Genomic DNA, 23,239 nt, shown 5'->3' on the forward strand with positions numbered 1-23,239 from the left:
ATTCTGCATGCGTGACTCTCAGCAGAGATCATATTCATGTTGAGATGCCCCTTTCTGTTGGAAAACGTGTTTGGCAAACAAAATTGACAATGAAATTCATTGTTGACTATTTCTACCATCAAATTTTGTAGACAAACTGTTGCAACCCTAATCAGAATCTAATGTTAATATGCTACAAAACTCAGCTTGAATCTGCTTGAAAATTATTGTTTGAAATACTTAAGGGTAAGAAAAATCTGGTGTCATGCAGGTATGTTTATTGTTTTTGCAACAATGCAGTTAAAATTCATAATGTTATCAGAATTTTTTTTTAATAGGCAGCCAGTTTTGTTGTTTAATTTCCCCATTGATGCGCAGAAGGGAATCCTATGAACAAAACAGTTTTTTTTCCCCATTAAAGCAAAAGAAAGTCCAATTTCCACATATTTTTTTCTTCAAATGCTAAAGTTGTACAGCTTCCGCACTAAAAAAATGCGGAATCCTCCCTTTGAATGCTGGCCAACCTGAGCATGCTCGTCCTCGTTTCACTCACCACGATGACACAAAAGGAGGTCAGTCATTACGAAAAGTGTTTAGCTGAGAGTAGTATTATTTTTTGGGCAGTTACAAGAAGGATAACTTCATGTACGTTCTGTTTTGGACAGTTCTGTCAAATGCTTGCAGTGCATGTATGCGTTTGTGTGTGCACCATCAACCATGGAGTCACAGTGCTTTTGTTAAATCTCCCTTGAGAAGAATCATGCCGTCTGCCATCTTTTCTCTGCTTGCCAAATACTTACCAGCAGATCAGATAGGCAATAATCAGACTCGCCATTTCCGCTGGCATCAAGTTTCTGGCATGCAGCTCTCTTGTCCGAGTCTGGGTCATTCTTCACTAGCCATGCAAATAGCTAAGCATTTGCCCTCTTTATTTACACCACTTGGGTCTTCTTTGCGCATCATTAAAGACAGCTTTTTGCATAAATGAAGGTGTTTGAATTGAAGTTTGACGAAAGGTACAAAAAGATGCTTAAAATATCTCAGAAGAAACCCATCCTTAAAATATCTGCAATAGTGATTTTAACAGTGGACCACCAGTTCCCCCCAAAAAAACACATGGAATATTATTGTTGCATTTCAGATAAACATGCGTTTAATGAATGGAAATGTCAGTAAACATTTTTAGGGCAGATGAGTAATGATTTAAGCAGAAATGTCTGTTGCCGCCCTTTTCAAAATTTAGGAATAAGTTGTACTAAAAATTGTGTAAGTCATATGAAAACATTATTCGGTTTCTTTTATTTTTTACATTACACTAGAATTAAACTCTGATAGAAAAATAAACTTTGTTTAATTTGCCTACTTAGTTTCGTCCAAACTATGGCCATGGAAGGAATTGTGGCTCATTGACCATATTTCTGCACATTGCTGAAAGAACCCTTACTTCAAAATTGTGTGGGTTTTTTTCCATGGAGGATAAAAAAAAGGACAGTATAATTACCCCAAAAATGAATTTTCTCTCTCTCTCTCTGTCCCTCTCTCGCTCTCTCTCTCTCTCTCCCTCTTTCTCCCCCCCCCCCCCCCCCTCTCTCTCTCTCTCTCTCTCTCTCTCTCTCTCTCTCTCTCTCTCTCCCGAGATAAGGATTCTTTTAATATTTACAGAATTAAAAACATATACCTCTTTAAATACTCATTAATAAAACAATTGGGGACCATTTCAATTAAGAACAAACCAAAAATCATTTAAAATATAAATGTTTTTCACATCATAACATCCTTACTAAAAATATCCACTCCCAAAAAAGTTCTACGACATGCAACCTTGATACAAGAGCGCAAATTAACAATACACAGCTTTTATTTTGAAGTTTTCTTTTCATAAAAATGATAATTTTCTGAATAAACCTGATTAAAAATAGAACACATCATTAATATATAAAGATAGAATATATAAAACATTGTTGGGCTCTCATTTTATTTAAAAAAATGATATTATTTTAGTGTGCTTTGTAAAGTCAAGTTAAAAAATAAATTTTGGTTTACGTGGCTCTCAATATTACAAAGTTGCCAAATGTTCGTCACTGATTCACTATAACACAAATGATAAACATCTGGCCTGAAAATCCAACATTTCCCCTTTGCTAATACCATCCTAGTGCATTTGTTTTTCACATTTATTTCCACTGACGGCAAAAGACATCCTTTTTTCCATTTAAGCGGACTTTTGGTGTATTCCATTATAAATGTGAATTAAACCAGGTCTATTTTTTTCCCCGACCTTGAAACACTCCCTTCCTGTCTCCCTCGTGCCCCTTTCGCCATTGAGTTCTGCGAAACTGTCCTCTAATCCTGCTCTGAGACAAACAGATTTGTCAGATCATAAACTCGCTGGTGGAGATAAAAATCACCAGAGTGGCCTCAGGCGGATACAAAAAGGACGTCGGAACGTGTTAGAAGATGATGGCATGATAGAAGAGACAAGCAGAGGTGCAGAAAAGTGATATGAGCGTTACTCAGCAGATTGCAGAAGTTGATTGAGCACGCCAATGAAATGCACACTATCACTCACCATGCCTGCGGGGAGTCACCTTAGCAGGATTGAATCGCTAGCCAATCAATCAATGGCTTCGACCTGTTTTGTTTTTGTGGCACCTTCATGTGCAGTAGTTATGTCAATAGGGGGAAAAATGCAGTGTGTCCTGTTTAAACAACCACCCATACGTTGACTCTTGGCAGGTATGTGAGTAAAAAAAAGACAAGGGGATGTTGACACATGTGAAGGTCACCCCTCTGGTTTGGGACACTACTTCATAATGTCACTGTTCTCCTTTGTTTAAATAGACAACACCCACATCAGGGTCGGGACTGTTTTCTAAATCGCAGGTCTCCGTGAAGAGGTCTTTAAATGTTAATGGCGTTCCGTCTCTTCTGTAGGTTCTCTCGTCTGCGGAGCCTCAACTTGTCCAACAACCACATTGGCCAGTTTCCATTGGCCATCTGTGACATCCCTACACTGACCGAGGTCAACCTCAGCTGCAATTACCTGTCCTCTGTGCCCAGCTCTGTGGGGGCTCTGACAAAGTAGGTACCACAGGGGTGGAAGTATATAGTCATTAAATCACCAACCACTCAAAGTCAAACTCAGCACATGTATTAAAGAAACATTAAAACATTGAAAGTCTATATAAAAACAATTACACCATTAATAGCAGATTGACAGTATTTTGTATTTTTATTTTTAAAGGCTTTTAACCCTTAGATGCATAAGAAGGGTAAAAAATGACCCCATGGTTTTTTTTTCTTCAAAAACTTTATAAATTGAAAAAAAGGATTCCGCCAAGATAAAAAGTGCTCCTGTTTGGTTTCTTTCTGTGTTTTTTTGTTATTGACATAAGAACTCGAGCGAGGTCACCACTGCCTTCAAAGTGGTTGAACTGTTCACCTGACCCAAGAATCAAACGTTTACATGGCCAAATCTTGCTCTTTCCTAGTAACAAGTGTCAATCCGTGCAAAAGACACATGGGGCTTCACTCGCTTCAACATGCTCTACGACTCTATTCAGCTATTCAGATGCTGTGCCCCGCTGTTTTTATTTTTTTGCACAGCACGTTGTTTTTAGCTAAACGTATTTGCTTGTTGAACATTTAGAAGTAAATGTTGAGTTTGTGTTGCTTTATGGTATGGTTGTTGGTTATATGAGGTCACTGAACATACTGTTAGAAATTTTACTGCTCGACATTGAAAGCCTTTTGGCTCATAATGGGACATAGCCAGGTAAACAACTCCAGTAGTTGCTTGGAATCTGAAGCTAAAGAGGTCGATAATGCAATTCTGTGCATCCAATTAAAATATTCTTGCGAGTTTTTAGTGATGTCATGAGCACCCATTAAGGATGTTGGCGTTTTCAGATGAGAGAACTTTCACATGACTGTATTTTCAGACAATCGAGTCACCCCGAAGTAACTCCAGATGGTAACACCAGTCAAGATAATCGTGTGTCATTGGCCGAGAATGAGTTTTCAAGTGGTTGTTGTCCTGGCGTTTGGTAAACGAACACGAAATATCTATTTTTAAGAAAAAATGTATATACAACATTTGAACTACACCCTAAAAAGACAGTAGTTGGAAAGCAAATGGGAAAGGTTTAGTAAAAAGGCTAAATCAACATATATTTACGATTAAAATGTTTTCTGTCTTTTGCTGAGAATTATACATACTTTAAAGGTTATTAACTTCATTTTGATAATTTTTGGTAAACTAAGCAAAACACTACTAGAATGTGTAAAATTATCAAGCTTAAGAAATCATTCATTTGAGCTCATTTAACTTGTTTTGAAATTTACTACTTCAGAAAAATACTATATCTTTTCAAATTTGCATTTGTTTTTAAAAGTAAAGTAAGATATATCCACACACTCGGCCAGACACAAAAAATATTGTACTGTGACTTTACTAATTTTTAATAAACTTTTTTTTTTACATTGCTTGGAAAAAATAGCTAAAATATAACACCCACCATCCTGCATTCCTCGAACCTAATGTGTTTCGCCCTGAACAGGTCTACTAAAAGTAAGATCAAGTTAGGCATATTGGAAAATAAAGCATAAGGCCTCTTTGAACTCAGTTGAACGTTGTTACTACATACATAATAGAGAAAATATTACTATATAATATAATAGGACATCTCAAATGATGCATCCTGCCATTTTTTAAAAGACAAACAAGCAAAATTATCTGCCAATTACCTTAACTCTACTAAGGTCAATAGACAAATACTATTTTATTCAACCAAATTATAATAAAATAGGAGAACAATCCTCGAATATGGAAAAGGGTAAGTCTGTTTTATTTTTTCTGTTATGCAGTAAATCTCTCTCTCTCTCTCTCTCTCTGTATATATATATATATATATATATATATATATATCTATATATAATATATATAGATATATATATAATAATTATTTATTTTTTTTTCAAATGATGCTAGAAGTGGACAAAATACTTTAATTAATTTAGCGGAAAGCTCCTGGGCAGTTTTGATTTTTCCTAAACATCACAGAGGGGTGCAAAAGTGGTTGCAAAGAGAAGTTAATCTATTTGAATGATTTTGAGCTCGCCACATTCCAAAAGTGGCCAGTAGGGCCGGCTGTGTGCCTGCTGCCACTTGCTGACCAATTTGTGTAGTTTCACAGGTTTGAACCGTGGATTTCCTTTCTCGTCAAGTCAGGTTTATTTCGATAGCTCCTTATCAAAAAACATCTCAGCTGCACGTACCACCATTACAACATTCTTCCTGCTTTCCTCCCCCCCCCTCCGCTCTCACAGTCTGCAAACGTTTCTGCTGGATGGCAACAGTCTGAGCGAACTCCCCGACGAGCTAGGCTCCCTCCAGAGGCTTTCGTATTTGGGCATCTCCTTCAACCAGTTTGGCCACGTGCCTCAGGTGCTGGAGCGGCTGGCGTCCATGGAGAAGCTGTGCATGGCCGGCAACAATCTGGAGACGCTCACCCTGCAGGACTTCCGGCTGCTCCGTGTCAAACATGTCGACCTCAGGTAGTGGCAGAAGTTGGATGTTGTGCAGACGATTAAACTTTGATTGCACGTGCAGTGACGGAAACTAAAGCGAGCCATCGGGAAAATGATTTGCCCATCGCGACGCCGACCGTTGTCTCGCCATAGCTTGAGTTGCAGTGACTTGCACTATTTTGCAGTTAATAGCTCACTCTTGTTAACTTTGCTCAATCAGTAAAACAGATGGGTGAGAAAAAAATGTGTTGCAACATGCTCACGTGTCAGCGAGTGCATAAAAGTTTATAATGCAATTGTTTTTTTCTCATGTCAGCACCGGAACACTTGATGAATGACAGCTTTCTAAACGGGGCTTTGTTGCACACTGGTTATCGTGTCTTTTGATGCAAATTCTCTATTCGTGTGATTGTCCAACTGATTTTTGTTGTTTTTGTTTTGCCTTACCCTTAAAATCCCTGCCACTTTTCTTAAAGGTTAAGATAAGTACCACAGATGATAGTAACAATTAATATTGGTGTTATATTTTGAATACCGTATTTTCCGCACTATAGGGCGCACTGGGTTATAGGGCGGACCCCCAAAAAATAGTTTTTGGTCCTTTATCTTCCATAGATAAGGCGCACCGGATTATAAGGCGCTGCAATGGGAACGTCGACAAAACAGTCAGATGATTCAGTCAAACTGATTACCCCCTTAATATTCCCAAAGCTTGCAAAGAAGCAAATACGTGTCGTAGACACGTGCGGATGCGGTGTCCGTACGATGTCACTTAAATGCGTCATTTCAAATATCATTCGAAAGGTTAAAGTCTTGGAATTCAAGAAATGCCAACCATTCCTTACTTTCTATTTTCTTTTTTGCTCGCAACTTTACTGTGCATATGACAATAAACACTTGGAATTGAGTTTAATTCACTCAACTCATCACAGCAACATCAAGATCGTTCTAAAACAAGATACTGGGAAAATATAAAGCCGCATAACTCACCTAAGTTCTCACGTTCAATAATGATACGCAATCATGGTCTTCTTACAACCGTGAGTGTAGTAAATCCAGGAGAGTAAAATGTTTACAAATGAAACATGTTTCTTTATGGCGTACTTTAGCAAGCTTGCGATTCAGTCATCTTTTTCGGCCAATTGCAGGGTTTGTTTTGGCCCTCTAGCGTATCCGAGGCTCCGAATAACTTCAGCCAATAGCGATCGATGTAACGGATGATTGACACATCTTTTTTGGCCAATTGCAGGGTTTGTTTTGGCCCTCTAGCGTATCCGAGGCTCCGAATAATTTCAGCCAATAGCGATCGATTTAACGGATGATTGACACATCTTTTTCGGCCAATTGCAGGGTTTGTTTTGGCCCTGTAGCCAATCCGAGGCTCCGAATAACTTTAGCCAAGAGCGATCGATTAAAATAATAATTGACACATTGGTTAGCCAATGAAACGCCGGTATATAAATCCCAGCATACACCGCGGACTACTCCACGTTCGGGGGAAAATCGAGTCGGCCGCTGTTGCGTAAGTTGCGAGACCTTGCAAATTTAATATTGAGCCATATATAAGGCGCACTGTATTATAAGGCGCATGGTCAGCTTTTGAAAAAAATTAAGACTTTTATGTGCGACTTATAGTGCGGAAAATACGGTACATTTTACATTTCCTAATTTCATCATTGGATCAGGAGAGAAAATGAAAGAAAGGGAGAAAGAGTGAGTGTGAAAAAGATAAAGAAAGCCAGTGAAAGACAACAAGAATGAGAAAAAAGATAGACAGATAAAGGAAAAGTAAATTTCATGATTGGATCAGGAGAGAAAATGAAAGAAAGGGAGAAAGAGAGGGACAGGAAAATTTAAAGCAGAGCGTGTGAAAGAGATAAATAAAGCCAGTGAAAGAAAACAAGAAGGTGAAAAAAGAAAGATAAAGAAAAATTAAGTGAGGAATAAAGAGATAAAAAGAAAGGAAGAGAGCAAGAAGGAGAGAGACAAAGAGAACAAAGCAAGAAAGGGAGTGAATTAGAGGAATAAAATAAAGACAGTAAATAAAAAAAGATAGAGGGAAAGAAAATGAAAAAAGGATGAAGAGAGAGAGAGAGAGAGAGAGAGTGAAAGGCTGAGAGAGGAAAAAACAGAAAGACAGAAATCAAGGCAAATAGAGAAGATACAGAGAAGGTTAAATGTAATGTAAAAACATGTTTTTAATTAATTCAACAATATATTGTATGTGAGAACGTAAAACGTGAATATTGCACTGCATGCTTTCTACACTCTGATTTTAATCGTGCATTGTTATCTGCAGCAGACAAAACACACCAAATGCTATCTAAGGGGCTGGTTCCGGAGGGATTAGTGTGTGTGTGTGTAACCGTGTGTGTGCATGACTTTGATAGGCTGTTGTAAGTGTGAAGCACATTGTAAAGCACGCTGAGAGGTCTTCAGTGACTTCAAAAGCGCTATATAAATGCAGACCATTTGCCATTTGATATGTTGCTCTGTTTTTCCTCCTTTTGATGCAATTGTTTCTGTCACTTAAAATTACACGTATTAAATAGTTTTACAATATTTTGATTTAACGTTCTCAAAATTAAACCTAGTTGCAACCAACAACATTTAATTTGGGCAGGGTGTTTAATGTCTTTGTTATCCTCCCATTCAATCCAAAATTGAGTCCTAAATGTCCATTTACAGAAAATATATTATTCTTTAATGGAGCTGTCAGGAATCTGGAACTTTGTTACTTGCTCCTGGCTTAAAGTCATGATCTCAGTCAGCTCATTCACCATGCACAGTCAAGTACCTGCATTTCTCAGACGTGCTCCTTTTCGTCTTTTGGGGGATTTTGGTTAGCATTTGGACTCAACTAGTAGCAAGCCTTTTCCTACTTTCACCATTTTCATGCTTCACTGTCAAATAAAAATGTAAAAAAACCTGTGGGGACGAGCATGACGTCACTCTCCAGCAGTCTCCTCAGCCCCATTTATCGAACCTAAATGTGTTCCGCCCCAAACAGCTCTGACATGAGTAAGATAAACGCAGATAGGCACAGTGGGCTCTTTGAACTCAGTTGGGCATTGTTTAAATGTCCTTAATAAAGAAAATATTTAACATTCAACTTTTAAAGGAAACCTCAAACGACGCACTCCTCCTTTAAAGTATCATTTTTGTGTCCCACCAGGCTGAATAAGATCTCCAGCATGGTGCCGGATGAGCCTGACCTCCTGAGACACATCACTCAGCTGGACGTGAGGGACAACAGGCTGACGCTGCTGGACGCTTCCGTCTTCCCCCGCCTGGAAGTGCTTCACTGCGAGAGGAACCGAATCGCCTGCCTTAAGGTCAAGGGCTGTCTGCTCAAGGGGATCTACGCCTCCAGCAACGGTGGGTCCAAAGCTCCTCCCATGTGTCCCGTTGGAATACGTAACGGCGGACTTCCATCCCATTTTCTTGGCCACCTGTTTTTAAGACAATTGCAGACGTCCTTGCAGTAGTTTAATGACTTTGGGTTTCTCCCCACAGAACTGCAGGGCCTGGATGTGAATCCCATGCCCTCCAATCTTAGTTACATGGACATATCACGGTAAGAAAAACCCCAAAAGAACATGAAGTGACCTTCAATGTGAAATGTGGAAATTTAGCTCTTTAGAAAGGCCGTAATCTGCGGCAACGATTAATATTTCAAAGCACTTAATCAATACCCCAGCCTTGCAAACGCATCCTCTTGGCACTGCTGTGAATCAAACCGACGCCGAAGAATTATTAGCTGTCGCGCTTTCACCAAACGCACCCCATTTGTCATCATCCCCCCATTTTTTTTCCTCTGCCCTTCCAAAGGAACCGCATGGAGTCTTTGCCAGACTGGCTGTGCGAAGCGAAGAAACTGGAAGTGCTGGACGCCAGCCACAACCTCGTCAGCGAGCTTCCGTCACGGTGAGTGTCCCCCAGCGCCGATTTATCCCGTATGCCCTATGCCAGCCGCTCGCTCATCTGTCCTCCACTCAGGGTCATAAATCACAGTAGACACTCACTCGACTTCTTAGAAGTCACTCTGTATGCAGCAAGTCCCCCATTTTTATGTATACACGTTATGTATGCACGGCGCTCTTCTGACCAAGCTGTCCGGGTTCCACCGGCTGCCGCAGGTTGTTATGCAGCGTCAGCCTGAGAAAGCTGAGCGTAGGGCACAACCGACTACAGAAGCTGCCAGAAAGAGTGGAGCGCCCCCTGCTGGAAGTTCTTGATGTTCACCACAATCAGCTGGTGGAGCTGCCCTGCAACCTGTTTCTCAAATGCGTCAGGTAGCAGCACATTTTGAAAGTTCATGTTGATTTGTGTTGTTTTATTGATGTTATGACTTGTTCCGTATTTATCAGTTCATAACGCACACTTTTTTATACTCAAAAATTAATTTATATTTTGGGTGCGCGTTGAACAAGCGGTTTTTCAGTACACTCATATTACTGACCACATTTGCGCGACATTTGATCCTACGGAATTCAATTCCAGATCGGGGCAGTGAGGGTGCCGATTCTTAACCACTAGACCACTACTTACATTGTGTGATGATAACAGACCCTAATGGGCTAGTGGTTAGGAATCGACGCTCTCACTGATGCGATCAGGTTCGAATGCCGTTGCGATGGTTCTTAACAAATTGTTTGTGACCTCCAATGTTTCGTTTTTAGCTGAGAAAAAGTGAAACAAAATTGGCTACGGCTTTTTTAATCGAAAATCTGCAGTGCGGGTTATTTTATTCCTCCTATTTACCGTTTTTTAGATATATTGTAATTTTATATATTTTATAAACTACAAAGTGAAAAACAGAAAAAACACGCCCTATTGGGAAAAAATGCTAATTAGTCCTGGTTGTTGTTTGACTAATTTGATCATTTCTAAACATTTACCTTTCATGTTTAACTAGAGGGAAAAATGTTTTAATTTTTCAATTAAATGTGCCTGGAGTTTAACAATAACTCCCCTATTGAATGAAAGCACACTGTTTCTACTCACTATTCGTACTGGCACCTTAGCACATACTGCCTTTAATCAATCAATGACGGAAAGCTCGATTCATATACTTTGTGCCTCCCTCAAGGTCATAATCGAAAATTATATTAATGAAGATAATAATATTAACGCATTGTATTTATCGATACCTTTGTTTTGTTTTTTTAGATTTTATAACATTCTGTTCTTTGTGTACTTAAATAATATTGTTCCACAGTAACAAAGAAACTAATCGAACTCTGCAGATACTCTGCTAACCTGTAGGAAATACTCATCTTTGTACCTCTGGATCTTTTTACCCCAAAAGTAAAAATCACATAAAAACCGCATAAGTAAATGAATATGTGAACACAGATTGGTGAATCAAATGTACCTCAATCTAATGTTGTGTTTTTTTAGATATCAATATTGTAAAGCCCTAAATTATCTAATATCATCAAAATGTCCACCATTAGACTTATTTTTATTTATTTTATTTAATATTTTTACGACAACATTGTACAATAATGAAATGTCTGCTCAACATCTTAACATTTGACTCCAAGTGACTAATAATCCCTCCAATATTTTTTGTATCGAATGATAACTGTTACCAACAAAAGGAGGTCTGTAAATCATCATGCACCCCAAAAATATTAACAATTTTTTACATATTTTGCACCCAGTTTACGCAGCATGAACGCGTCTGCCAATAAGCTGGAGCACCTGCCTCCATCCACACTGTCCGAGGACAGCCACAGCATTCTGCAAGAGCTCTACCTGACCAATAACCGCTTGACGGACAAGTGCGTGCCCATGCTGACTGGCCACTCGCACCTTCGGGTTCTTCACATGGCTTACAACCACCTCCAGACATTCCCAGCTAGGTAATATTCACTTATAGTTCATCCCAAAGTAGCATCTAAAATTCGGGTTCGTTATAATTTTCTGAACAATTTGGGGAGGCAAGCGTCAGAAACTAATTTGTGTTTACAGGCAGTCGGTGATCTTCACAAAGCCCTTTGAATATGATGATAATCAGGCCTTTAAGAGAATTATCACAGTATAAATCATTTTTTTCTCACTCCACCAGCAAAATGGCCAAGTTGGAGGAGTTGGAAGAGGTGGACCTGAGTGGCAACACATTAAAAACGGTGCCCACCACCATCATGAATTGTCGCCGTATGCACACGCTCATTGCCCATTCCAACTCCATTGAGGTCTTCCCTGAGATCATGCAGCTGTTGGAAATGAAGGTAAAATGAAAGCTTGAAATTCTACCTCCTAGCTTTGAGGTAAATGTCCTGGAGGGGCGTGAAGGGGATATCATTGACACAAATTCTTTTGTAAAAAAATTTTAACAAAATACTGCAAACGGGAAGGATTCGGATGTATTCACCTTCAGAGCAGAATGCGCTGGGCAAGAGAGAGAAGGGAGTGAGCATTGTTTGCAATCAAATTGCTCTGGGTGCTTGGGTGGCTTTTTCAGGTGTTTACTGTTGGTTTTGTGGGTTTTCATCAAAGTGTCTCAACAGTTAACATACAATGTTTGCTGTGCTTCGATATACAGGAGTCCATAAAAAGAGTCCATTGTAAAGCAAGAACAGTTGGTGTAACACTGTGATGGTAAACTGTAGTGGGGGGCGGCAGTAGCTCAGGAGGTATAGGGCTCGTCTTGGGATCAAGGGATCCCAGTTCGAATCCCGACTCGTCCGTGTTACATGTCGAAGTGTCCTTGGGTAAGACACTGAACCCCTAATACCCCCAATAAGCAGGTTAGCGCCTTACATGGCTGCAAGCCCGCTATTGGGAAATGTTGAGCACATTGTAAAGCGCTTTGGGAAGTCATTGACTTGAAAAGCGCTATATAAATGCAGATCATTTTATTTAATTTCATTTCATAGTTAGGACTGCCTTATACACTGTATTCCTGACGGAATTTTGTACCAGTGTAACATTTCAACTTTACATATACTGTAATCGAAATGTTATAGACAATATTAGCCTGGCCCTTATTTTTTCTGTACTCATGAAAAGAGCCGTATCTGGCTCGCGAGCCATACACTCTCGACCCTCGAGTCAGATAGCGCAAGCATACTGAACGAGGTGGCTAGCTTGGATAGGCCACTCTTGTGTTTTTTGCAAACGCTTACGTGTCCTCCTCTGACGTCAGTGTGTAGATCTGAGCTGCAACGAGCTGAGCGAAATCACCTTGCCGGAGAATTTACCTCCCAAGCTCCAGGAACTGGACTTAACTGGAAACCCACGTCTCAACCTGGACCACAAGACACTTGAGCAACTTAAGTAAGTTTTCTTGTTTGATTTGTCAAGAAGTTTTTCCTTTCGGTGGTATTTTTTAGGTTTATTGTTTTTATTGTTGTTTTTTTATTTTCTTCCTTGACGCCAAACGTTAGGAGGCAATCACTTCATGCACTATTTGATCTTTAAAGTGGACTGATCATCGGTTGATGACTTATTTAGCGCGTGTGCGGCACAGTTCTGAGGTCATCAGTTCGAACCTTCCTGTGTGGAGTTTGCTTGTTCTCCCCGTGCTTGTGTGGGTTTACCCCGGGCACTGCGGTTTCCTCCCACATTCCAAAAACATGCATGTCAAGTTAATTGGTCGGTCCAAAATGTCCCTAGGCGTGAATGAGCAAATGAGTGAGTTGTCTGTCTCTATGTGCCCTGCGACTGGCCGGCAACCGGTTCAGGGTGTCACCTGCCCACTGCCCGAGGATTGCTGGGATGGTGTCCAGCACCCCTGTGATCCTATTGAGGATAAGCGGTGCAGATAACGGATGGATGAAGTAATACAATAATTCAATTCAATTTTCTTTTTTTTTTTTTTTTTTTTTTTTTTTTTTTTTTTTTTTACTGACTTTCCAAAGTAATTGTCAAGTCACATTTATTTATATAGACCTTAATCACAAAAATGTCTCAAAGGACTGCACAGGATTACAATTACACAATTACCTGATCCTAAACCAACATGCGGGCAAGGAAAAATTCAAAACCTCAGCGTGAGGAAAAAAAGAAACCTTGAGAAGGGGCCTCACAAGTGGTAATCCCCCTTCCAGGATGAAATAGATTTAGCATTACAGTACACAAACATAGTAAACACTAGGTAACATGTTGAAAATGTGTCCGGAAAGTGCATGACAGCAACGACGCCCCCAGCCTGTAAACTAATCCAGAAAACCTATGACGGCCACGACGAAGTAATAATCCACAAATAATTTTATGAATTCAAGAAAAGTATATTGCCAACACCATGGCGTAAACTTTCCACATCTAACTATGAACTTTGCTTCATGAAACAGAATTAAGTGAGCAATTTTTAATTCTTTGAAATTGTAATATGCTGTCATGTTATTTTAACTGAAGTTAAATATTTCAAATAACTAATTTGTAATAGTAAAAAGTAATTCGAATTGATAAGAGTAACATTTAGATATAACTGAAATGACCAATAGCGCAAGATTTTATTCTTCTATGTTCTGGCTCATGAGATTTTGGACAATTCATTTATATCATCTTAAATTCAGACGTGAATTCACATTAAATGAAAATACGCAGTTTAATGAAAAGATAGGAGGAAGGATTTGTAAACGTAATGGGCTTTATGCTCAGGCTTGTTTTAGTGCAGGGGTAGGCAAACTACGACAGCGGGCTATATAAGACCCACAAACTGATTTATCCAACCCCGTGATATAAAACTGAGAGAAGCACAAAAGATCAAAAAAAAATTGGACAAATCATGTCAAACAATGACCTGCAGTTTTAAATATGTCCACTGGATGTTGCCAAAGCTAAGCGCCACCCCCAAAGCTGTATTTGCAGACTACCATTTATCAAATAACACATTTGATGAAACACACATCCTGTTCTTTTACTTAATAAAAGTCACGGGTCTTCTGTTTAAGGCAGTATGTTTGCACTCACTTGGATTTACAAATACGTGTTTAAATAATAGTGTCTTTGAAGAAGTTCAAAGAAGTTTTTGCTTCTTTCTATACTCGATATGAAACATTGAAGTTCAAGTCGAAAAAAAAATAATAGTACAAAAATACTTTTAAATCATTAAATTAATTGTTAAATATAGTGCATATTTATATGTTTAAAAAATTACTACTAATAAAATATGTTTTGTGTTTCTCTTATTCTATCTGCCTTTCTGTACCTCCACATTTTTTTTTTCATTGTGTTCATGGTCAACATTGAAATAGCTGGATACACTTTTCTTGCTTTTTTTTCATCAATTTCATTTATCAAGGTGTTTAATTTCATGCAACAAAACACATCGTAAGTACTCATATTGCATTGTGTTTTTTAATATAAAATTTAGGTCAAATTTAGAGCTTAAAAATGGGGATATTACTTGTAATTAAATTGCCCAGCCCTGTTTTGGCATGTGCTTGCTTTTATTACCACCTTTTCCTTCTACTATGGACTGAATCCACTTGTTTATTTCCCTCTCCCATTCAGTAATATCCGCTGCTTTCGTATTGATCCCCCGCCGACCTTCTCATCGAACGAGCCCCCTGGCGGGCCCGCCGTGTGGAGTCATGGCTACACGGAGGCCTCAGGCGTCAAAAACAAGTGAGTTCAGTCAGTAACAGATAAAACAAAAAAAAAACAACAAAAAAAAGAGGAAGTCGTGCAATATCATCATGGCCCTCGCCGCATTTTTTTTTTCTTCCAGACTTTGTGTGGCAGCGCTTTCAGTGAGCAGTTTCTGCGGGAGCCGTGAGGCCCTTTATGGTGTCTTTGACGGCGACAGGAACGTGGAGGTGCCCTACCTGTTACAGTGCACCATGAACGACGTCCTGGCAGAGGAGCTTCACAAGACCAAGAGCGAAGAGGACTACATGACCAACACGTTCCTGGTCATGCAAAGGTCAGCATTTCTTTGAAAAAGCAACAAATCTGAGCCTCATGTCGAACTCAGTTTGCCTTTGGGGCCTGATCCAGACTTTATCTGTTCTCTGGCGGACAGGATCAGTGAAAGAATGTCAACCTCATATATTTAGCTTGATTAGGGTTCCCGCGCATCCTTAAAAAGTCCTAAAAGGCATTGAATTCATTATTGAATTAAAATGTCATGAATCCAATTTTCAAAAGTCTTAAAAATGTGAAGATTTATTTTTGTTTGAACTAAAAAGATTCAGTAGCATTTATCAATTGTCTTTTTCCAATAATTCACGATTTACTTTCGTGGCAACATCGTGTGACCACAATAATGGCACTATCAAAACAGTTATGTGGTTTCAGTCAGGCCTTTCAGAGCAGACGCATGTCGTAGGTCCACCCACAAAAGACATAGCAACCTCGGACAGATTTTAGACCATGCCCGGTAAGTGTACATTTAATGAGAAGTGGCTCGCCGACCAACGTTTTTCTCCATGGCTAAAAGCTGTGCCAGGTAATGTGTGAGACAAGTTGTATTGCGTGTAAGAAATATTTGTGGGTTTTTTTTGTATGTTTGATGTGTTACGGGTTTTTTTTTTGTCAATGTGGTCTTAAATTTGATTTCAAAAGGCATTAAAAGTATTGAATTTAACCTGCCTTAAGCTATAGGAACCCTGTTGATTTCCATGTTTGGCATTACAAATGTTAACTGGTTTTAAACAATTGAGTCAATGCAGTTTTACACCTGAACCAAATCACTATCCTCAAATAGGTGTTATGAAAAAGAAACTGCCTCAATTGTCTCATCTCATTAGCTCCACCGCTTATCCTCAGTAGGGTCGCGGGGGTGCTGGAGCCCATCCCGGCAGTCATCGGGCAGTGGGCAGGGGACACCCTGAACTGGTTGCCAGCCAATCGCAGGGCACACAGGGACAGACAACTCGCTCGCTCATTCACACCTAGGGACAATTTGGACTGGCCACTCCACCTGAAAGGCATGTCTTTGGAATGTGGGAGGAAACCCACGCAAGCACAAACTCCGCACAGTAAGTCCGGTAGCTTACCTCAATTGTATTGGTTTTGAGTAAATAACAAAATAAATACCAAATACAATTTTTAGCAGTGCATGGGCAATAAAATGAGACTACCTCAGATCGAACTCCTAGGCTATGAGTATATTCCCCACGTCCTACACATCCTCCCCCGGAGCTAGGATTGGTCGGCAAGCGGGTGCTCGGCACCATTGCGCCCAGGTCATTCCCTGCAGGGTTCGGTAGGAGCTCAAAGCGTCGCTGTTCTTTAAAGCACAACATTTGGCTTTGTCCATCCGCTGCTTGTCCTCTCAGCAGTGGCTCACAAGTCGCCTTGGCCTGGGTCGGCCCATCTATTCCCCGACCCCGATAGCAAACACGTCCTGGTCCAGCCGCTCTCAGAACCTAAACCGGTCTGACGGGTACGTGACCCCTTCCTCGATCTCTCAACACGGGAGAAGGCTTTAATGTATGTGCCAAATTTTAGATATACACCTCACATTGCAAATATCTATTTCCTGGTGTTAATTTGTTCAGTCTGCATGAAGGGTGTCAGCTCTTTTACACATTTACTGCCATCTAGCGGCCGAAGGGAGCAATAACTTTTAATAGAAATTACCCTGAAATGTGTTTTTTTAGACATACTCAGAAATGTATGTCGGGCCAGACGAAATCATCCGGCAAACCGGGTCTGCCCCGCGGGGGGCATGTTTGGCACACCTGCTCTGTTCGATTGAACCGAAATTATGAAAATGATCGATCATAAATTTTTGCCGCTCGCAGGAAGCTGGGAACGGCCGGGCAGAAGTTGGGGGGCTCGGCAGCTCTGTGCCACATCCGCCACGATCCCACCGACCCCAGCGGCTGCTTTGTTCTGACAGCGGCCAACGTGGGAAAGTCTCAGGCCATCTTGTGCCGAGACGGAAAGCCGCTGTCGCTGTCCCTGCACCACAACGTTGGCCTGGAGGAGGAATACCGTCGGATAAGACAGCATCGAGCCATCGTCACGGAGGTAAGCAATTCCCATTGCATTTCTCAACACATTGTGCTACACCCTTTATCAATATGGCACCAACAAGCTATCTCATTGATGAGTGATTTATTTAGATTAACTCTTTTTGACTAAATGATTTATAAACACTTTAGTGTGGGACAATTTTAATGGCCTTTCGCTATTCTTGGCAAGGATTTGTTTCCATGTCGGCCAAGAAAAATTTGACCCTGAGTCTTTTACTGTCCAAAAGTCTTTTTCATTGCTTTTTTTCTAAGAAATAGATCTTTGAAATGAATGGCAATTCTCAATTCTCTTTATCTTTTGTTCCTCGTCTTAAAAAGGCGGTGCAGTCTAATACCTTAAAATAAGGCTTGGTATCAGACCTGTTCTGATGTCTCATGGCGCTGCAAAAAGTAATGGTGGTTCCATTGCTAGATATTTGTATGTATAACAGTTCTGATTGAACTTTATTATTAACTTGTTTCTTACTAAATTAAGAAAGCTTACTTTACATGGGCAAAAAGATATGTAATGTACGTATTTACATTTTACATTATACATTCTGCAATAAGCAAAAAAAAATCTACCAGTCACAACAAAACTTATTAACAAAAGTTCATTGTTTTTTTTTTTCTTTCAATCCAAGCATTTTTTTTCCACTCACTCGTCCCTAGTACTCATATAAAGTATATTATATTATATATATATTATATATATTATATTTAAAAAAACATCCATGTTGCTAATTCTATTTACTTACAGCAGGAGCAGTAATTCGCAAGCAAGCAATAAACCATTTTATCAAAAAACAATACGCAAACATAGGCCCAGAGGGAGTAGGATGAAGCCAAAGCCTTTAGGTGTCTATTCCCTTTTTCCTTTACATGGAAGACATATTCAAAATCAAAACGTGAAAAAAAACTTACACCACAAATTAAAATGAGAAAACAAAGAAATGACATTTTATTCTGGTGACTCCTAAAACATAAAAAAAACATAAAATACCAAAATAAACATCTAAATTTATTATTCTGCATATGACTTATTTTTAATTATTGTTAATTAGGAACATTTTTAGGTAATCATCTAAATTGTTCCACCATTTCGGGTGGCACAATGACTTTTGAATCTTGTGCGAGAATATTGGACCTTGAAGCGATTGATTCTCCTGACAGAATGAGTGTTTGCTCACTGTTGAATATTTGTTGGGAGCTGATTCTTACCCCTGGACCGAACGAGGATAAGCGGCACAGAAAATGGATGGATGCATTTGGTTCTTATTTACTTTGTATACTAATAAAAGGGATTTAAGTTTCACTATATCTTAAAATTTTAATATTATGGATTTTAGAAAGTTTGTACCCAGCGTTATGCACAATCCCAATAGCTTGGCGGGCTCGCAGGCTGCTGCTCTCGGCGGGCTCCCTGTCATAAACCCAGAATGTATTCATTTGTTAGATTAAAATGGTGTGTTTTCCCAATTGAACTTTGACATTTTCCCCACAGGACAACAAAGTCAACGGTGTGACAGATTCCACACGCATCATGGGCTACTCCTTCCTCTATCCCTCAGTCATCCCGTCCCCCTATGTGCAGACAGTTACACTCACCCCCCAGGACGAGTTCTTCATCCTTGGCAGCCGGGGCTTGTGGGACGCCGTGTCGCCCGGCGAGGCGGTGGAAGCGGTGCGCAACGTGCCGGATGGGCTTGCCGCCGCCAAAAAGCTGTGCACGCTGGCTCAGGGTTACGGCTGTGCAGACAGCCTCAGCGCCGTGGTGGTCCAGCTCAGTGTGAGCGAAGATTGCTGCTCCTGCTGCTGCTCGGAGCCTCCACGGCCGCCCCCCAGCCCGGGCATGGGCTCTTACCAACCGTCCAAGGAGCGGCCCTCAGACGGGTCGCTGCCTGTGCCGCCGTCATCCTGCAGCGAAATAAGCAGTGAGATCAGCACCAGCGAGATGAGCAGCGAGGTGGGCTCCACGGCCTCGTCCGATGAGCCTCCGCAGAGCTCGCTGCTTCTGCTACACGAGCACGCCCACAACCCACACCAGCAGGCTCACCTCGGAGCGCCGCAGCACCTGCAGGCCGCCGCCGTCCAGCCCTGCCAGTACCTGCTTGCCGGTCCCGACCTGCCTTCGGCCCGTGGCTGCTGTGCGCTTCACCCGGCCTGCTTGGCCAGCTCTTTCCAGCGCCAGCTGTCCAGCGCCACCTTCTCCAGCGCATTCTCTGACAACGGGCTGGACAGCGAGGACGAGGAGCCCATCGCTGGCGTTTTCTCCAACGGGAGCCGCGTGGAGGTGGAAGCCGACGTCCACTGTCTCAAAACCGAGTCGTCTTCCTCCAAGTATGGGGGAGGTCTGCTTCCTCTCCCGCCACCTCCCCCTCCGTGCACACCAGAGCCCCCAGAGGAAGGCGCCGACACAAGCGAGAATGGGCCGGAGCGGGAAGAGGCGTGGCCCTGCCCTGGCGACGGTGCCAAGTGGCCGCCCGGCAAGCGCAGGGCCAACGGCTCGGTGGCCCGCCAGGAAAAGAGTCACAACCTCATCGAGGTGGCCGCCGACGCGCCTTCAAAGAAGCCTGGCGGTTACTTCACTGCCCCGGCGCAGCCTGACCCAGATGACCAGTTCATCATCCCTCCCGAGTTGGAAGAGGAAGTTAAGGAGATCATGAAGCAACATCAGCAGAAGCAACAAAAGCCACCTGGGACAGAGCAGCCAGCAGACTACTTTGACACACCGCTCTAGAACACCAGCGACGGCCTCAGCATTCACATGTGACCTCAGGTATTGGGGACCAAAACTGGCAAGGCTCAAAATAAATACATGATTAAAAGTATAAACGAGGAGGCAGTCTTAAATCAAGTCAAGTCACATTTATTTGTAAAGCAATTAATTTTCTGGAAAGTGCTGTTTTAAAACATTTATTGTACAATAAGACAACAAAATCCCCTCCTTTATCCCTCACCCAACAACACAAAACACCTAATAGACACACACACAATGGTTAAAATCAAAGAGTGTTTTGGGTTGAACACACATTTTTTTCCTGTATAACAGTTTGCCTTGGTGAGCACTGTTTTTAGCGTAGGAGCTGCCAAACATACCTAGTCGATTCACGCACTTTCTGGTGGATCAACTAATACACTTAAGACCGCCTCCTCTAATTAATGCATGTAATAAAGACATCAGAGCAGAAGGCATTTATTGTTGATTGATATTTAACTAAATGTATTCATTTTTACATTTTCTTATTGCTATACAATGAATACACATAGATTATCAATTAATTTGTATGAAATGTTTTGGATGTTTGTTTGTTTTTTCACTTTTATTCATTCATTTATTTTGATTTTGGCAGTTCTGGTCCTCCGTACTAAGGAATCATCATGACGACAACCGGCACTGAGGACTTTCTTCTTTTTCATACCACCGTTCTGTTCCTAAGCTTTTTGGAAGAAAACGCAGATGAGCCCTTTAATGAACCTTTGAACGAACATCTTCACACAAGCAATGGAACAATTTTTTTACACTTTAGAGACCCCAGTAACCAAGGCGAGGCTAATTTGTTTAGTCACTCAAGTGCGTTAGTACACATCCTAGGCTTATTTTGAACTTTTGTTTGAAATCACCATATCGTTTGACTGGAAAGCAGCCAGAACTATTTTCAAAACATCGTTTTTTTTTTACTCGCTACTTTGTGTAATGGTACAAGCGGTAAAATCACACGTAACCATCATAGTTAGGGCACTTAAAATACTGTATTTCTTCAGTAATTCCTGGATCTCAGACTGATTAATGGCATAGACCTTTTATTTTTTTGTAGAAACTATGAATACTAACTCCTAGGAGTTGCATACTCTATATAGTGACTCAGTCACTTTTACTAATCTTCTCTGAGAGAAATGGTGATTTATGTTTTTTTCCAATGATTGTAAATAAGAGAAATGTTGTATACAGATTATTTCAAAGATCAATGAAGGTTTTAGCGGAGGGCACAATGTTATGGAGGTGGATCACGCCCCTTCCTCTCTTTTCTACGCTGTTTAGATTTACTAAAACTGCAGTCAAGAAACAACACAACTTTTCCTTTTTTTGTTTGATTCAATGTCCGGTAGTCAACACTGTATCTAATGAACACTTAATAGACAGATTTTGCACAAAAAGTACATTGAGATTGACCTTCTATTTTCATAACACTGCCCCCTCCAGCAGTAATTGTTACCGCCGGCATGATCGCATCGCGTTCAGTAATAGAAATATATATCCACGTGGAAAAGAGACAAAAATGTTGCCGTCTTTGGTATAATAAATTTTAAATTTGTGACTATAAAGCCAAGTTGAGTGGTTCATGAATGGAATCAACAGTGCAAGGTTACCATGTATATTGCCATATAAAGCGCATCTTTGAAAGTGCGTCTTCCGGTGTGCCTTATATCCGGACAAAATTGGAAATGCGTTATTATATTTGTGGAGTTATTGATCAAATGATAAATTATTGCTGAACATAATTGCAAAACAATGGTGATATCGAATCAGGTGGCAATGGTAAGAGCATCGAATCTTAACTACCAGGCAGCTAGGGACATGGTTGGTTGTTTACAATTGCATAATATTTGATGCAATAGGATTCAATTCCGGATCCCGGCAGGGAAAGCGTCCGATCCTATCCACTTGTCCACTAAGGATGTAGATGACACATGAAATAGTCAGGGCTCGTATAGGTGCTGGGAATCCGTAAAAATGCTTGAATTTAAATGTTGTGTTTTCAAGTTCAGGAAAATTCTTGAATTTTGGGTCAAGTGCTTACAATTCTATTTTGACCAGTTAAGACACAGTTTCTCAGAAAAACACGCAAAAAGCAAATTCAAATGAGTAAAACAAAAAGCAAAAGATCACAATTGATTGAAAGAGTAAATGGTCTTTGCTTGGGAGCAATCAATATTATTCAAATGATCCCAAATTTTGCTCATTTCGTTCTGTTTTTATACAAACAGTACTTTCTTTTTTTTTTCTTCCAAATTAGACCTAATTATTACCCAACACCTACAGAGACCTTTCCGTGTTTGTAAACAGGTGTGACGTAACCAAGCTCCACTTGCATTGTCAAAGCAGAATGGCAGAATTCATGTCAGTTCATAGCAGCCCATTGCCACAAAAAGATAGATAATACATAGGAACAGCTCAAAATAGCACAAAGCTATATAGCAACAAAAACAGAACTTTCTTTTGATCAATGCTGGATTTTTTTCCTTTGAAGGTACTCGAAAATATGAAGAATTAGCCTTGAGGTTACTTGAAAAGTGCTTGAATTTGGCAATGAAATGGTTTGAAAGAACCCTGAAAAGTATTACCTCTCATTATCACACCATTTTTTGTCACGGCACCAGGTGCATTAGAGGAATGGGAAAACAGAAAACGGTTACAAATCAATATAAAATGTTGTTTCTCTTTTTCAGCTCAAACTGAGCATTGTTGGTAACAAACATTTTGAATACATTCAACCATATATTTTAGGATGACCAAATTACTCCCCACAATGCCTTTTTCGTCGTTCAGTTCAGAATCTCGTGCACTCAGCAAAGACTTTGCTAGTCTGCGATACAATACTGTGTGTCTGACAATATTGTGTGGCCTGGCCCAATAATAACATCAACCATTGGATTAAAGACTAAATATAGCGTGATGGTGAGATAAAAGTTTATGCTTTTTCGTGTGTTGTCATTATCCCTAGTAGTCCACTGGAAAGGTTCCTGCTCGCTCACCGCCTACATCCGGATTCAATTCTCATCGCATCCAATGTCATGCAATTCTAATCAAT

At 40.5% G+C, this 23,239-nt stretch overlaps 1 protein-coding gene across 1 annotated transcript in view; it reads left to right on the forward strand.

Annotated features, from left to right (window-relative positions):
- The window catches only part of phlpp1 (PH domain and leucine rich repeat protein phosphatase 1), a 79,092-nt gene extending 58,143 nt beyond the window's left edge, over window positions 1–20,949 (forward strand). The window contains exons 5-18 of the mRNA XM_088338664.1: window positions 2,914–3,060; window positions 5,308–5,535; window positions 8,684–8,886; window positions 9,025–9,085; window positions 9,340–9,435; window positions 9,648–9,803; window positions 11,178–11,378; window positions 11,585–11,747; window positions 12,665–12,795; window positions 14,977–15,090; window positions 15,194–15,388; window positions 17,214–17,442; window positions 18,931–20,205; window positions 20,780–20,949. Coding sequence (XP_088194790.1) covers window positions 2,914–3,060; window positions 5,308–5,535; window positions 8,684–8,886; window positions 9,025–9,085; window positions 9,340–9,435; window positions 9,648–9,803; window positions 11,178–11,378; window positions 11,585–11,747; window positions 12,665–12,795; window positions 14,977–15,090; window positions 15,194–15,388; window positions 17,214–17,442; window positions 18,931–20,166 — 3,160 coding nt within the window. The 3' untranslated portion in view covers window positions 20,167–20,205; window positions 20,780–20,949. The remainder of the gene's footprint in view (window positions 1–2,913; window positions 3,061–5,307; window positions 5,536–8,683; window positions 8,887–9,024; window positions 9,086–9,339; window positions 9,436–9,647; window positions 9,804–11,177; window positions 11,379–11,584; window positions 11,748–12,664; window positions 12,796–14,976; window positions 15,091–15,193; window positions 15,389–17,213; window positions 17,443–18,930; window positions 20,206–20,779) is intronic.
- The last annotated feature ends 2,290 nt before the right edge of the window (window positions 20,950–23,239 follow it).

This window comes from Urocampus carinirostris, chromosome 1 (assembly GCF_059441175.1).
Source record: "Urocampus carinirostris isolate Australia breed hairy pipefish chromosome 1, RoL_Ucar_1.0, whole genome shotgun sequence".
In the NCBI taxonomy this organism is placed as follows: Eukaryota; Metazoa; Chordata; class Actinopteri; order Syngnathiformes; family Syngnathidae; genus Urocampus; species Urocampus carinirostris.